The 16,332-nt window shown below is 41.8% G+C and overlaps 1 protein-coding gene across 3 annotated transcripts in view; it reads right to left on the bottom strand.

Moving 5' to 3' along the window:
• SATB2 (SATB homeobox 2) overlaps positions 1 to 16,332 on the bottom strand; it is a 166,207-nt gene that overhangs the window by 26,428 nt on the left and 123,447 nt on the right. For all 3 annotated transcript variants that reach the window (XM_043525481.1, XM_037912819.2, XM_037912818.2), the window contains one exon: positions 5,680 to 5,877. In XM_043525481.1, the coding sequence (XP_043381416.1) occupies positions 5,680 to 5,877 (198 nt within the window). The remainder of the gene's footprint in view (positions 1 to 5,679; positions 5,878 to 16,332) is intronic.

Genomic DNA, 16,332 nt, shown 5'->3' on the forward strand with positions numbered 1-16,332 from the left:
GTTAGTGCCATTTAAAATCGGTTATTTCATAAGGTTGCATTATTGTGGCGCTCATTCCCTTCTTTATTACTTCTATAAAGAGAATACGAGATTAGGGTTTCATGGATTGCCACCTCCCCTGCCTTGACCCATTTTTACAGGTGACTGATGTTCTGATGTTTTATATTCAGTTGTAATTTCTAAAGCATTTGTCCTGTGGCATCTCCCACAAAATGGTAAAATGATCTCCTTTATTTTTGTGACGCATTTTTCCTGGGTCTTTAAAAAGACACGGTCTTGTTTTCAGTGCTCCAAACAACAGACCAATACAAAAAGACCTTCCTGAAGGACAGCTTTCCACTATACCTTGTTTTATTTACTAACATTCCCACAAGATGTATGATCTGAAATGTTATAAATTGCCAGATTTGTCTAAATCAAAGCTCCTGGAGAAGAAAAAAGATATCCTTAGACAAAATAATTTGACAAAAGTAGCAGTGTATCAGGAAGCATGTGACATACATTCCTGTTTCTTCTTTAAAGTCAATGTTTGACTACACTTAAATCAATATGTATCTATGAGCTTGAGCAGATCTGTCTGACAGCTTATACAAAAAATGAAATGCAAGGTTGCCTTGCTCTTTGAATAGCAGGTGCTTTGCTGCAGCAGTGGCTCATTACTCTAGAGAACTAGCTTATCCATCCTGACACCCTAGAGACAACAGCTTGATTCATCATTCTCCCAACTGAGTCAGGTTTCTCTGCCCCAGCAATTAACAGTGAATTAGCCCTATATTAAAGCACCAGGCAAGACGGTTGCTCTCTGGAATGGTCACCTTGGGGGAGGGCAGAAAGGAGAGAAGTGTGAATTACTGTGTCCCAGTAGTGAACCCCCAAATTTCAGCATGGGCAAGCTTCTCTAGTCACTTGTTAGCTTGAATGTTATGGAAGGGTAGCTGTGTGTGCTTCTATAGGGCAGAGATTAGCCTAGGACCCATGGTTTCAAAGGCTTATGGGATCTAAGTGAAAGATGGGGCTGGAGGAATAACCCCCTCAACCCAGAGGCATGGCAAGCAGAACACCTAGGCAGCCACTACATGGCCCTGATAATTGCAGTGACCAGTCACAAAAATGGTCACTATGCATGTAATTTATCCAGTAGATCTATGTGGTTATAGTCTTCCTGGCCTTTTCCTTAGCCCCCAAATGAACTCCATGCTGCCAAAGAATGCAGCCATACCGCAAGGCTCCGTAGGGCCTAGGGTTTATTGGCTCTTTGGTATAAAAATGCTTCCTTCTACATCAAGCGTGTTAGTGAAAATTTCTTCTGCAGTAAATTTCACCCTTGAACAGTTCACTCAAGGAATAGGAAAGCACTCCATTAAATGCCTTAATATGTAGGTGTCAGGGAGAATCCAATGGAAGAGAGAAAAGGAGGAATAAAACAAAGTTACACACTAACAGCATGCAGAATAGAAATGTCAACTGTCTCCTTGATGGTCAGGGACTGCTGCAGTCGCCCCCAAAGGAGCTAATGCATCTAACTGTGGCAATAATCCTTTTAAACTATCAAGAGCCAAATTCTCGTCTCAGTTACTCTGCTGTAGAGCTGGAGTAACCCAATCCATTGGATTTAAATTGATACTGCAGAGCAGAAATCAACCACCAGTGATCACTGGCATTCAATCCCTGAACTGTAGAGGAGTTTCAAAATTATGAACTCAACATGTAAATGAGACGGAACCCAGTGCAAAGGAACCTTCATGGTCTCCAATTTACTCCAAGTAGCCAAGTAACTGAATTTAAAGGGTTGCTTTTTCAAAATTTTTTCTCTATTTATTGACTTCTGCCCCGATTTCTGTCCCCTGCCGGGGTTGCACTGCATAGGGGCACAAACTCCATGAAGAGGAACTTCACCCTATTTAATCAGAGGGGGTATAGTTTGCCCTTACCCTGCTACCCCAAGAAAGCAGCAGAGGGATCAATCCAGAAGTCACAGATGCTGGGGGATCTGCTGGAAGCCAGAAGGCATGAAGACCCTATTACTGGGTAGAAGGGAAATGCTGGCCAATGACATGAGGCATTTCTTCCTCAGGCTCCTTTTAGTTTGGCTCTCAGCTTGGGAAGCAAGGGACCAAGCCCAATCTCAAACTCCGATTGCCATGTGGCAATGCCATTGCTAGAACAATTGCACCGTATCTCAATTCTTGAACATGAATGACTGTCACACAGCAAAACCTTTTTTTAAAAAAAAGGAAGACGGAAGAAAAATGAAACAAACTAGAGATGCAAGAATGACTATCCACCGCCTTCCTTGGGGAGCCTTGTAAGCACTTAAGGTTTTTATTGGTTTGCATGTCTTACATTTACAACGCTGTCACTTGTTCTGGCCTTTAATGACCATCACCTTGGCGTCAAGGCTGAGTGGTAACAACATACATTTACATAGCACCTTTCACCCCAAAGACCAGCAAAGCAGAGTACTTCTGTAGCAGTAGTTATAGGATTGTTTCACCCACTGCTAAAATGCAGCGAGCTCAGAATTGAAATGTGGCAGGCATTCTGCAGCAGAAACTTCTTCTAGGAGGAAGTAAGACTAGTTTTTCCGACTGACAATAGAGAGGGAATTTTAGATAGGCAGAATGGAATTACTCCAGCTGGAGTCTGGCCAGGATTCCTGGGCCTGAGACCCCTACCCTTATGTAAAGTGTCACAGAATTTTCAATGACTGCAAGTGTGAGGACCTCAGCTTTACATCTCTGATACTAGCAGTCATTGATTCTTCAAAGCTAATTGCCTATGAACGACCCACACAGCAAAGCCAAAATCAAACCTTGCTGTTGAAAATAACTTCAGTAGCAGAGACTGAAAGTATGATTTAAAATAAACCAGAAAATCATTCTGTCCAGAGTTTCTTTTGACACTAGGGGACAGGTGGAGGTCTGTGTCTTGTACTGGTAGCACACCATTCAAAAACCAACTGGGAATTTTGGATGGGCAGACAAAGTCCTTTAAAATGCAGCACCCCCAAAACACAAACCTAATGTATCAACCATATCCCAGAGTCTCCAGAGTTTTGCTATATGCAGTTGCCAGCTGGTTCCATTTATTTTTCTTCATTTTTCATATTTTGCTTAATAAATAATTAATCTATGGCTTTGTAACTTGCTGACAAATACAAATGCATCGTATTGCAATGCAGCGTAACATGTCACTCAGCTGAGACACCGTGCACTATGCAAAAAAAGTGATGTGAAGAAGAGTTTTGAAAGTAGGCCAAATTATCAAGGTCACTGGTTAAAGCTAGAGCCAACTCAGGGAAAAATTATCTTGAACTGTCCCTTTCAGGTCCTTAAAACTGGTGTTAGCTCCAGGGCTGGGTTTTTCCACTTATAACAGTTTCCTTTGTGTGTCTAACACAGTTAAGTGCTACACAAAGTTGGTAGCCTTCCGGCACAACTGTTGTTTTTTTGAGAGAGAATACTCCGCTACATACAAACTCATCTAGCTTTGCTGAGTATTGTTATTTATCCAGTGCCAGAAGTGAACTTGGTCCTTTACAAATATGTAAGACGACAGTTCATTGCCTCAGATCGTTTACAATCTGAGAGGAATGGGGTGCCAATGAACCCTGGCCCTCTGATGCTGGGCATTTAGGGTACTTTGTGCTGATGTGAGATTGGAGAACTTGAAGAGAGAAAGATGGAGGCTGGGTATAGGTTTTAAGGAGAAAGTCAAAAGTTGAAAAGCTATATGCAGCTGGATAGGGCAAAAAATGACCAGGGAGAAGTGAAGTTGTTTGGAAAGAAAGGGGGCAGAATTCAAAGAAGAGAGAATAAACTTAGAGTGGGGAACAGTCTCAGAACTGCCTGCAGAGGTGCTCAAAAGCACAGGAATGGAAGTAGAGAACGCGGATTGAGTGGAGAGGCAGGGGATTAGAGTGATGAACAAAGCAGTTCTAGAAAAGAACAGAGAATCCAGTAACAGAACAGAGGGTAAAGCTGAAAGTAGAAACCATGAAGCTGAAAGGCAGGATCTCCTTGCATCAAGTCTAAGCTTCTTCTCATCAGCTTCAGGGTTTTTGGCAAATATGACACCCCCCCCCCCACCTAACTGCTTCTTGTCATCCCTTCTATCTACTTCTCCAATAACACTAGCCTTGAATGGCCATTGTCCACTACCCCCCAAATCTCTCCAATTCCTTCTGCGCAATACCTTATGCATGAAAAGCTGACTCCAAACTAATCTGTAAGGCCTCTCTTCTTTTGACGACCTCCTCAAGACTTACTTCTGCTTTGACCCCCAAAAGAATGAAGGCTAGATCAAGAGGCGATGTGGAGAAATGATCATTATTCTTTAAAAAAAAAAAAAAGCTTTCAACATGACTTGGAGTCATCAAGCTGTGTACATAGGTAGCCTCTATGATTCTTTCTACTGTTTCTCCCTCCACCAACAACCAACATTCCCTCCTAGCATTTTAGCCTCAGTTAGCCTCATATCTTATATCAGATTTAAGATCTCTGGAGTGGGGGGGGGGAGTGATATTTTTCCTGTTTTTTTTTTTTATTTTGATAAAGCAGCACCTAGTACAATGGTTCCTGCTGAGCTTTGGACACTACTGCAGTACAAATAATAATACCTCCCGCCCCCAGTGTTGGCTCATACCATAGGACAGTAAAGCACTGGTTTGAATTTACCTGTGGTAATGGTGCGCATGAGGATTGTAGGGTGGGAAAGTACTCTACAATTCTTTCCAGTTCTCATTTCACATTAGTCCTGATCTGCTACATGTTGCTGTCTCAGTTCTGAGCCTCTCTTGATAGCCAGATGACTCTTGGTTCTGTGATGTGTATAAATATCTACTACTCATTTTCATTTATGTTTTGAAGCAAGGACCTCAGAAATGAAAGTCTGGTAGTATTTCACTCAGCCCCCTTCTTTTTCTGTGCATGTGTATGTCTATTTACCAGTAGAACATCTTCTCATTTCACTAAGAACAACTAAGACAAGGCTAATATAAAGTTGCAAAGAACCAAAATCTAGGGCATGAGTCAAGAATGAGGAGGGTTCTGAAATGAAGTTCTGCTTTCAAGGAAATGTTCACCCTGCTCAGCGAACACACATGTAGCTGATATTTCCAAAGCACAGCTTCTCCAAATGTTTTACTTTTTAGACCACTTCACACAGGACATACCCACTCATGGACCACCTCTCCTCCCAACACCCCATATCTTCTGTGGTATTAGCGGTCTCTTTCTAATGACGGATGCTACAAGCATTTTTGGATAGTGGAGCCTAGTTTGAGAATCCCTGTCAGAAGCTGTGAGAACTTTGTGGGTTGAGCGCATCTACTCCAGTTCCCAGTCCGCTTTCCAGCTACACACACACACACACTCTTACGAGAAATTTGTTTTCAAGGAACATACTTTGGATTATTACTCAGAGCCATAATACTAAATCACAAAAATTTAGATTAGGTAGGCCCCAAAATACCACCAGCTCTTCTTCCTATTGAGTCTTACCCTCACTTATTGCCAGTGTAAGTAGTTTGTTTTGACCTCTTCTTTGGTAACCTAACATACACACACACACACACACAGAACCAGCAAGCCCCATGGAAGCTGGAACCAGTTGCTCTTTTCTACCTCGGGCAGCTGCTGCAACACAAAGAACCATTGAATGGGAGGTTAGTGTTCTGACCTGCACAGGCTCAGGAGTAAGCTGGACAACGTGCTGCATGCGCTCGCTGTGGTGATGCCTGGACTCTTCCTCATAGATCACATCCCTCTCATGCTGGGGAAGGTTCAGGAAGCGGCGGATGGTGCAGAGGTTTTCCCAGAGGGTGCGGTTTTCTGGGCTTGGGTTCTCTTTCCAGCGGAGCAGCTCACACAGCCATCCCTGCACCAAAAGGGTTAGAGTAGTTAACTTGCCGAGCACTGATGAAGCAGATGTGAAATGAACTTCAGCTATCCTGAAGGCTTTGCTGATACACTGTCTCAAGTTCTGTTGCCTTGATCTGTCATGGAAGCCCCTCTGATTTCCACAGATTTAACTGGGTTTAACTGTGGCAAACCAGGGTTGCCATAAATCAATGGTTTCAGAGTAGCAGCCGTGTTAGTCTGTATCTGCAAAAAGAAAAGGAGGACTTGTGGCACCTTAGAGACTAACCAACTTATTTGAGCATAAGCTTTAGTCATCACTTAGCAATACACAACAAGGGGAGTGATGTCGTGGTCTGGAAAAGGTTGAGAACCACTGATTTATTGCAATACTTAACAATACAGCAAGGGGAGGGTGGTTGTGGCCCCTGACATCTGCTAGTGACCAACTCAGAAGTCCTGTCCCCACACACTAAATGAAAACTTTTGATAAAAAATACCAACAAGTAAAAACTCTTTGATTAGCTCTTGCTACATAATATCCGCTCCTCCAATTCAGATCCCAAAATAAAACTTGACCAGGTGTAAATAATCAAGTGCCCGTTTTATAAAGGAAGATTAAGCCTTATGGAAAAATCCTATCAAATTTAATGAGAATGAGACAAATAGGGCTCTGTAGGAATTACTCTAAAAATCTATGGACAATGATATCTGCTGAAGAGATTTCTAAACCAACCCATATAGTGTAATACTGGATAATGATATCTCTGCTATATACTTCTATAGGTTAGCTTGAAATTCTATAGAAAAGCTAGCACTCTGTTAAATACTATAGGGCTTCTCCATAAGGGCCAAGAAACAAAGGTTCCCAGAGAGTGAAAAGTGTGCACTCCAAGAAAGGAGCTGACTGTAAACCATAAAGAATACTGCAGGGCAAAACAACAAGGCTTATTAATGGCATTCACACACCTGGCCCCGTGTGTGCACTGAGCGTGGCTGTCTGTGACCTTGGGCCCTGCGCAGGTTAACTATAACTACACCTGCAAGTATCTGAAAGTTGGCTCAGTTCACACCTGCAGGCAGATGTATCCTACTTAGCACTGAGGATATGATTTCTTTCTTGTGCCTGTGCAAGAGAAGATGCAATGCAAATGATGGAGTATATGAAAATAACGCCAAGGATGCTGTCAACGCGGCTTACTGACTCTTGTCAAAATATTTTACCTAGTCGCTTTATAACCTAATCATTTCCAAGCTACAACTCGGCATTTAGACACCATTTTGACAGGCACCTTAAAATACCTAAAAGATAGACAGCTAGATCGATGTTAAATGCAGAGAACAGGAAGTAGCCCAGGTTGCATATTTCCAAGCTGTAACCAAAGAAAACTTAATCGGCTGGTTCATTAAAGGCCCATACAGTCCTTCCTAAAAAAGGAAAGATTTTTATATAACAACTTGTAAGCCAGTGATGACTCCTAATGTGCATTGTAAAACCCCCATATAATATCGTAAGTGTTGTTTGTCTAACTCTCCACTGTGTCTTCTGCCTTCACCCCCCCACCCCCCCGCCCCAAAAAGGAAGATTTGATTATCTCCGCTGCATCAGCCAAGACAGCAACACCAGCTGTTCTCATTGTGCAGCCTCTTCCTCACGGCCTACATGTTAATAACCTGATCATTCCATTTTCTCCTTCAACTGCCGGCTGCAGCACAGCGAAGAGACAAAAACCCAGGCCCATCTGCAGCAGCTGTAGGCACTGAACTGTGAAGCCACTGGGGATTTATAAACTAATCTGTAACACAACACTGCCTTGTTTTTACAAGTGAGAGGCCACATTTGTGCAGACCTGATCTTTTCTTGCAATAAACTGGGGGTTGGGGGGGGATGAAAACAATATATCTAATCATTTGCTTGGAAAATATATAGATATTTTTAAAGTATTTTACTTGGTATTTAGCTAAGCTCAGAGTCAGGTGATGGCTGAATTTCTAATACAGTTCTCCTCCATCCAAAATAACACCCAAAACTTTGTATCTTAAAAAAGAAAGAAAAAAAATCTTCCAGACCCAAAGTATTTTCTCAGGGGTTCCTTTGTACAAAGAAAACAATTTTTGAAATGGAAAATAAACCATCTGTGGAAAAAATAAGCTCCTATTTCTCCATCCTTTTTACTGATCTGAATAAGTCTCCAACTGGACTCTTTCAAATGTTTCAAGCAGGTATGTTTAACATCTCCCGAGGGATGCTGTAGCATGAAGACCAATCATTAAACAGAAAATAAAAACAAAAACCTACATCTGTTAAAAGACAGAGTTCTGAGAGATACAGACCTTAAGGATGAGAACACCTGCTGTTCTGATGGAGGCAGGAGTTGCATTGTGGGAAGCCCTAATTTGAAATGAGACAGGTGACAGCTGAGTGGTACCATCGCCACGGATGAAACTTGGAATGTCTAGCACAACACTCATTGCTGCATTTTGATTTATAGGCACCGTTATAATCTGCGCTCATTACAATCACTTAGAACAACACTACAGGCCTCATTATGGACTGCGTGCTCTCTGCCATTAGTCTTTAAGGAGTATAGGGCTCAATTTGCCCAGCAACATGCGAGGTCCTGACCTTGGAGCTATTAGGGAGAGGATTAGACTGCAGTGTGACCATGTGTGCAGACATGAGCAAACCAAATTAATTTCTGGCAAAGGGAGGCACCAGGCAAAGACCCTGTCCTTAGGACACCTGAGAACTTCTCAATTCCCCAATGGAGATACGCTAATGGTGTGTTTAAGGGAGCCCAGTTCTGAAGGTAAAGCACATTCATGGTATTTAGAGGAATATTAATCCAGTTTCCCTACAAAGTATTTGCTTGGCTGATCAGATTAAGGGATCTAGCCTTCAACAGCACCCCCCGCCCCCCCCCCACAGCAGGCCCCAAGAAATCTGTGATACTTCACAGGCTCAGACATATTGCACCATGTGTACCCAGCTGCTACAATAATTAGCTTATGAATGTATCAGCTGGTTCTGTGATTTTTATAAATAATAACTAACCCACAGTGCAGAAAGATTTTCATGAGCCTAATATTAGCAAGAAATTGCAAGGTGCTCCTACCTCTGAATTGTCATTGTGCTAAATGCCCTGTTTATGCTCATGTTTTATACTACTGGATTTCCCTCTGATGCCATTTATAAATATTTATTTTGCATCAGCAATGGCAATTTTTTTGTGTCAGCTTTCTTCACAACAGTCATTATTTGTTTCCCCCTCCCCTTCACCCTCTATTGCACTTGTACACTTATCTACATCAAAACTATTCTTTCACATGTCTTTTTCTATCCCTCTATTTATTCAAGCATTCATTCACTCGCCTATCTATTTGGGATTATCTATCCATCTACAGGATCTGTTATTAGGTAGCAGCATGGCTAATGTCAGAAAACACTAAGCCATTACCACACAAACATACACATTCACCCCTTTATAATTGCAAGTAAACCCTCTCTAGGTAAAGATGAGGAGTCTGCACTGGGGTTTTGGATTTTTTTCATTTAAACAATCTTAGCGTGCCATCCAAGGAAGTTTTGCAGTACCAGGCAAAAAGAAAAAAAAAAGTGTAAATGTCAAATAAAACAGTGACAGATGACAGTATTCTCTATTGAATAGCACCGTTTCTTCGTGCATGTTCAATGAGAACTCATGAATTATTAATAAACAAATCTCCTCTTTCTGTTAAAAATCTCAGATTGGGTGTTTGGTGGGTTTTGTTGTTGTTGTTTTGGGGGTGGTTTTGTGGTGGTTGTGTAGTTCTGTGTATGTTACATAGCGCTTTCCAGGAGAATTATTTTCATTTAAGAAATGCTGATTCAGGCGTTCACAGAGGTACGGCAGTTCATGTTGATTTTCATCTGCGGTTTGATTTATTGGGAAAGAGGAGTGGGGAACAAAAAATTAGAGAAACCAAAAGGGAGATTCTATCCCGTCCTCATTTACCTCACTCACCCAGAATGCCTGAGCTACTTTTCAGTGTGCTTACCAGTGAAGCCAGCTTAAACGAACCTACTGAGAGACTGAAAAATTACATACTCTTCACAGAGATGTCTCCTCCCCGAGCTCCTGATGCTCCTGCCCATGCACATGTTGAGTGGTACTCTACTATACAAGCAGACCCAGTGATTTCAACAGTGTTACCAAGGGAGGGTGATACTAGTCAAGGTGAATAAGGATGGCAGAATCTGGCCTTTAATGTCTGCCTCTCATGTTCTTAAACAAGGCAATGTCTTCCATTAAAAATAAGAGGAGGAAAAACACCACAATTAAAGGATGATTTTGGCTCTGTGTTCAGGCAGACCCAGTACTTGTGGTTACCAAGGAATTTTGCTAATAAATTCCTTACTTTCACCCCAAAACCTGAACTTAAATTAGGCAGAGCTCTAAATGCATCTTGTTAAAAGGAACTGTAAAGAAGAGCTGGCCTCTGTTTTTGCTGTTGTTCCAATCAAAAAGGATGAAGATTTTCTAGGCATTTTATTAGATAAAACAAATAATATCATACTAATGTCCTATTTTCTCTCTCTCTCTCTCCCCTAATCAAATACATTTCCCATAGCAAAACAAAAAAAACTGCAGGAGGCCAACCTTTCCCACTGTGTTTTTATGCTGTTAAAGGAACAGCCCGCTTGCTACACTAAAGCATTTAGGCTTGGTGCACTCGGAATCCCCTCGAGGGATGGGTTAGTTGGTTCAACAAATGTAAGCCCTATTCGCTGTCACTTATCATTGATCCCTTTTTAGCGGCTTGACCCTTTTACTTTTGTAATACTTAACATAGCACGGGGGAGGGAGGAGGAGGAGGTTAAGCAAAATGGAAGCCAGAGGTATCAGAGGCAGATAAGATTAGGTTTAAAAAAGCTTTAAGAAGGTGCACACAAAGACCCCCAATGTTCTATCCAGGCAGAGCCCCACTTGTAGTCAATATAAGAGCTAAGAAAGCTTAGGTGAAAAGTCCAGACTTAGACATATTGGTCTTGAAGCCAGTGGCTATGTTCATAGAAGTACGTCTATTGATGTCCACAATAGAAACAGGCAGCCGGCTGCCCAGTGTAACTTATTTAGACACAGCATAGATGCATGCACAGGATACTGACATGCTTTCAGCACTGATCAGGCCTTATTGCAGGCATGTAATTAAACTGATTCTGTGCTTCCTGGTGTTCAGTTTAAAAAAAAATAATTTGAGAATTTTCTACACTGACATTTTCCAGGGATTCCTGTGAATGTATGAGTAGGCAAATGAAGAGTTTTTAGTGAGAGTGATTCAAGATTCCTCTCAAAATAAATGTAAAAGGCCATTTCCTCACCCACATCATCAGTGCAGAAAATGTCAACATATGTGACAAAAAAAAAAGGCAACATTTAATGTATGCCTTGAAAGATTTTTTTTTTTTAATGTTACGCCATTAGCCACAGAAATATCACTTTCTAAACGGAATCGCATGAATTCCCTGGACCAAACTTTCAGAAGCGCAGAAAGCATTCTTCTCTTCACTTGGCTGGGACTCTTCCGCAGTGCAAAATGAGCCAGATAATATTCAGCTCTTGTTCCTTAGTCGCCAAACTCTCTTTCCATGAATCCAATAAGTGTCTATTAAAATAAATAAACCCCTAATGATTCGAGATAACCTAATCAAGAAAGCTGAAATGGATAAAAGACTAACTAGAATGGAGAGTTCTGTCATGGGCTTCAATGAATTCTTGATGAGGAGGTCACCTGAACCTGAAAAGCTTTACACAGTGCATTTTGTTCCAGTTCAAGGTTAATAATTTTATACCTTGAATTTACTAACGAAAACTGATCAGTATTTTTTCCTCTTCCAAAATTTCAGACTAAACACTAAATCATTGGCTTTATATCGTAACTTCGAATCCTGGCATATTCCTAGATTAATAGAAATGAAGTTTTTTGCAGTTCCTGGTACTATATTCCTGAATAAAAGGGACATTGAAAGATTCTGTGTATTTAGGTTCCCAGAGTTCAAAAGAGCACAACACTGAGGATATCTCCTGTAGGAGAGTAAGACTAGTCAGTGGTTAAGACAATGGACTGGAACTCTTGTGACTTGGGTTCCCAGCTTTACCAGAGATTTTTTGTGTGACTTTGGGCAAATCAGTTAATCTGTGCACCTCAGTTGTAAAATTGGGATAATATTTCCCTACCTCATGGAGTTGTTGTGAGGATAAATTCATTATGTCTGTGAGGTACTCAGTAACTATGTGTAATGGACATATAAGTGTCTAAACAGATTGTAGAGAAGATTGTAGAGAAGACACTGGTGTCTAAGGGCTTGTCTATACTTACAGCTAAATTGGCACTGCTGCAATTGACGCAGCAGTGTCCATCTAGCAGGTCTGGTGAAGACCCGCTAAGTCGATGGAAGAGCGCTCTCCTGTTGGTGTCTGAACACCACCTCTCTGAGAGTGTCTCCCATCAACACAGCACAGTGTAGACACTGCTGTAAGTCAATCTAGGTTACAGTAACTGAGGTAGTGTAACTTAGATCGACTTACAGCTTTAGTGTAGACCAGCCGTAAAGGTACAGAGAGAATTTAAGATCATTGGCTCAGGGGCTTATCTTTTTATGTTTGCCATATGACCTTATGGTACTGTAAAAGAATAATAATACCAAACTATGAATCAAATGGGTGTGCATCACACACTGAGATTCATAAGCACCATAAAGGTTCTCTGGAACTACAGTGATATATACATACACACACACACACAAAACGAACATCTGAGTTCGGACATATCCTTCCAGTGCATTACACTGTAGGATATATGTGACCTGTTGTGCATGTTCATTAACAGCTAATTAGATGCTCACTTATAGGATTGTGGAGGGGTACAAAATATATCTATAATTATTTAAATGAGAAACATCTTACCATACTAAATATAGCCTCATAAAGTTGAAAAGGAGAGAGAAAATGATAAAAGCAAGGAGTTTCTGGAGTTAACCACACCCCCGTGTCCTTAACTCAACCTCTTTATTCCTAGGTCTTATGGAATCTGTGATCCTTTCTCAGAGGAGAACTGCAGCACAGTAAGCTATGTCTACACTGCCGCTGAAGATGTAACTTCCTTCTCAGGTAGACATATACACGATACCTTTGACGGAGCTAGCATGCTAACAATAGCAGAATAGACAGACTGCACGGGCAGCAGGACGGGCTAGCTGTCCCAAGTACGCACGTTGGGTTTCAGATGGGATCGTACTCAGGTGTGACCATGGCTACACTGCTATTTTTAGCAAGCTATGTTTTTAAAACTGTGTAAGCATAGAAACAAATTGGGCCTGATTCTGCTCTTAGCTACACTTGTGTAAGTCAGAGATGCTCAAGTTGCGTTACTCCTGATTTATACAGGTGTGAGTGAAAGCAGGTATTGGCCTCTCGTACGTCAGAAAATCAGGCCATAAATGCCTGTATTTAAACTGCAAAGGATCAAACTTTACATAAAAATATACACATAATGAACATAAATGGTTGTTAAGTAGAAAGTCTGAGATTAATGGTCTCAGAACTGAGATCATTACAGGGGTTAAATCCTTTAAAGAAGGCTATCACCACATTGTCTTTGCACCTTTCCCTTTTTGAAGCCCCGCGCCTTTCATTGACCCTGATTTCCAAACACCACAATCTGTGTTCTCCTAAGAACCCAAAACCCTCACTCCTCTAGCTGCTAAACCTAATCTGCAACGGGATTTAAGAACAGAGATGGATGGGTATTAAATTAGAGGCCAATTCATTCCACCAGTGGATAATCCAAATTAAAGCAGCCACTTTCATTGGGTACCAACTCTTTCTCCAGGAAGAGGGCAAAAGAAATGGGTCCCGCTGGCTCTTGGCTGTGTGAGGGGCAGCTCAACATTAAGGATTTTTTTTTTAAATGTCAGAACATCCTTGTCTGATACTCACCGTCAGTTAACACTGTGAAAATCTCACAGTCATAGGTATTGCGGTTGAAAGAACAAGAGCAACTGCCTTACTAGTGAACTGGACTGATCCCAGTGGTCAGAGTTGGGGAAGAGGGAAAATAACAGGGGAAGCTTATGCAACACTACAAAGCAAGCCTGACCTGGGGAGAACAGCAAAGGAATGAACCTTGGAGAAGAGTGCAATCAGACTCTCCTTTAATATTCTCTCTCTCTTTCTTTCTTCTCTCTTTCATACATTATTCCCCCTGCAAATATAGGGATTTTCCAGAGCACTGTGAGTGGCATTACTCCCATGGAAATCAATGGTAATGCTTACAGTCATTCAAGGAGAGCAGAGTTAGGCTACACAGAGTGAAACCCATTGCTAGTTCTTAAATGAATGAATGTAAGGTTATTTGCTGAGAGTCCCAGAGCGCGTGATGGGGGAGGGAAGGGAATGTCCCACACAAGTGAACCAATCATTTGCTTTCCTTTTTTCCCAGCACCTCGAATTCAGGCCAACTCATGTTCAACGTCACCCCCACAGCAGGTGCTGACATCACATTAGCTGGGGAATCTTACTGGAGCACACAGCTAGTCTATGGGTGTGGTCAGTAAAGGGTCTTCAGGAAAAGAGGAGGTGCAGCACACTTCTATTTCTATTTTAAGACGACCCATCACTCTCACAGATCTTGGGAGACAGGCCAGTCCTTGCCTACAGACAGCCCCCCAATCTGAAGCAAATACTCACCAGCAACCACATACCACACATCAGAACCACTAACCCAGGAACCTATCCTTGCAACAAAGCCCGTTGCCAACTGTGTCCACGTATCTATTCAGGGGACACCATCACAGGGCCTAATAACATCAGCCACACTATCAGAGGCTCATTCATCTGCACATCTACCAATGTGATATATGCCATCATGTGCCAGCAATGCCCCTCTGCCATGTACATTGTCAAACTGGACAGTCTCTACGTAAAAGAATAAATGGACACAAATCAGATGTCAAGAAGTATAACATTCATAAACCAGTCGGAGAACACTTCAGTCTCTCTGGTCACTCGATTACAGACCTAAAAGTCGCAATATTACAACAAAAAGACTTCAAAAACAGACTCCAATGAGAGACTGCTGAATTGGAATTAATTTGCAAACTGGGTACAATTAACTTAGGCTTGAATAGACACTGGGAGTGGATGGGTCATTACACAAAGAAACTATTTCCCCATGTTTATCCCCCCCACCCCCATCCCACTGGTCCTCAGACGTTCTTGTCAACTGCTGGGAATGGCCCACCTTGATTATCACTACAAAAGGTTTTCTTCTCCCTTCCCCGGCTCTCCTGTTGGTATTAGCTCATCTTAAGCGATCACTCTCCTTACAGTGTGTATGATAACACCCATTGTTTCATGTTCTCTGTGTATATAAATCTCCCCACTGTATTTTCCACTGAATGCATCTGATGAAGTGAGCTGTAGCTCACGAAAGCTTATGCTCAAATAAATTTGTTAATCTCTAAGGTGCCACAAGTACTCCTTTTCTATTTCAGGGACAATCACTTATTCGTCCCCACTCCTCAGTGCCCCGTGTAAGACAGTTCCACACTCCCGCAGCATGTCATGGTAGCTAGGACCTCTCAGCACGGTGAATGCTGGAGCACCACAGGGAGTGGGCAATGCTGCCTTGGCAGGGCTGTGAAACCAAACAAACATCAGCTCAGAATCCCTTCTGAACTGGCTGCTGTGGGGGACGTTCAACACAACCTTACATTTAGTTCATTCCAGACAAGAGTATTCGTGGGTCCTCTTTTAACCTTCTGCTTCACACTTTCAAACTTTGCGTCTTTTTTTTCTTTTTCAAGTGGGACAGGAACGGGCTTATTTTCATTTCAGGAGAACGGCTGGTGTTCAGTTCTGCCAGGGGAGGGCTCAGTTACTGCTCATTTTAAGCATTTGAACTGGCACAGACTGACGCTGGTGAGCCACCCAAATTATTTTTGGGTGGTTCGGTGCCTCTATTTCAAGATTCCTCTGGGTAAAATGACAGGAAGTTTGCAGGCAATTTTGAGCCAAACCTCAGAGAGACTGGTTTTCAGTCTGTGCTAAAAGCTCCTTATTAAAAACTGGCCTGTCCGGACTGTATGTGTAACTTTGATATTTGCATGAATCAAAGAATAAGGGGCACGTTTGCAAAATCAATTGTGCAGGTTTTATATTTACTGCACGTTTACCACATATGTCATTTATTACACAGTGGAAAACCGTTAAATGCACAGTAGTTGTGCCAAGTGGCATTATGCTTTTAACAGCTTTATTCGTTTAACAGCTCCAGTTCTCATTATATTTTGCCATGTGGTATATGGGATTTTTATGCATTTAACAGTTTAAAAGGGTTCCATGGTATTTTCCTTTTATGTATTTCATATTGTGCCTGTGTGTGTGTGTTGGGTTTTTTGGGGGGTTGTGAGCTGTAACCCAAGCACCTCCAC

The sequence above is a fragment of the Chelonia mydas genome, chromosome 11, assembly GCF_015237465.2.
Source record: "Chelonia mydas isolate rCheMyd1 chromosome 11, rCheMyd1.pri.v2, whole genome shotgun sequence".
NCBI classification, from domain to species: Eukaryota; Metazoa; Chordata; order Testudines; family Cheloniidae; genus Chelonia; species Chelonia mydas.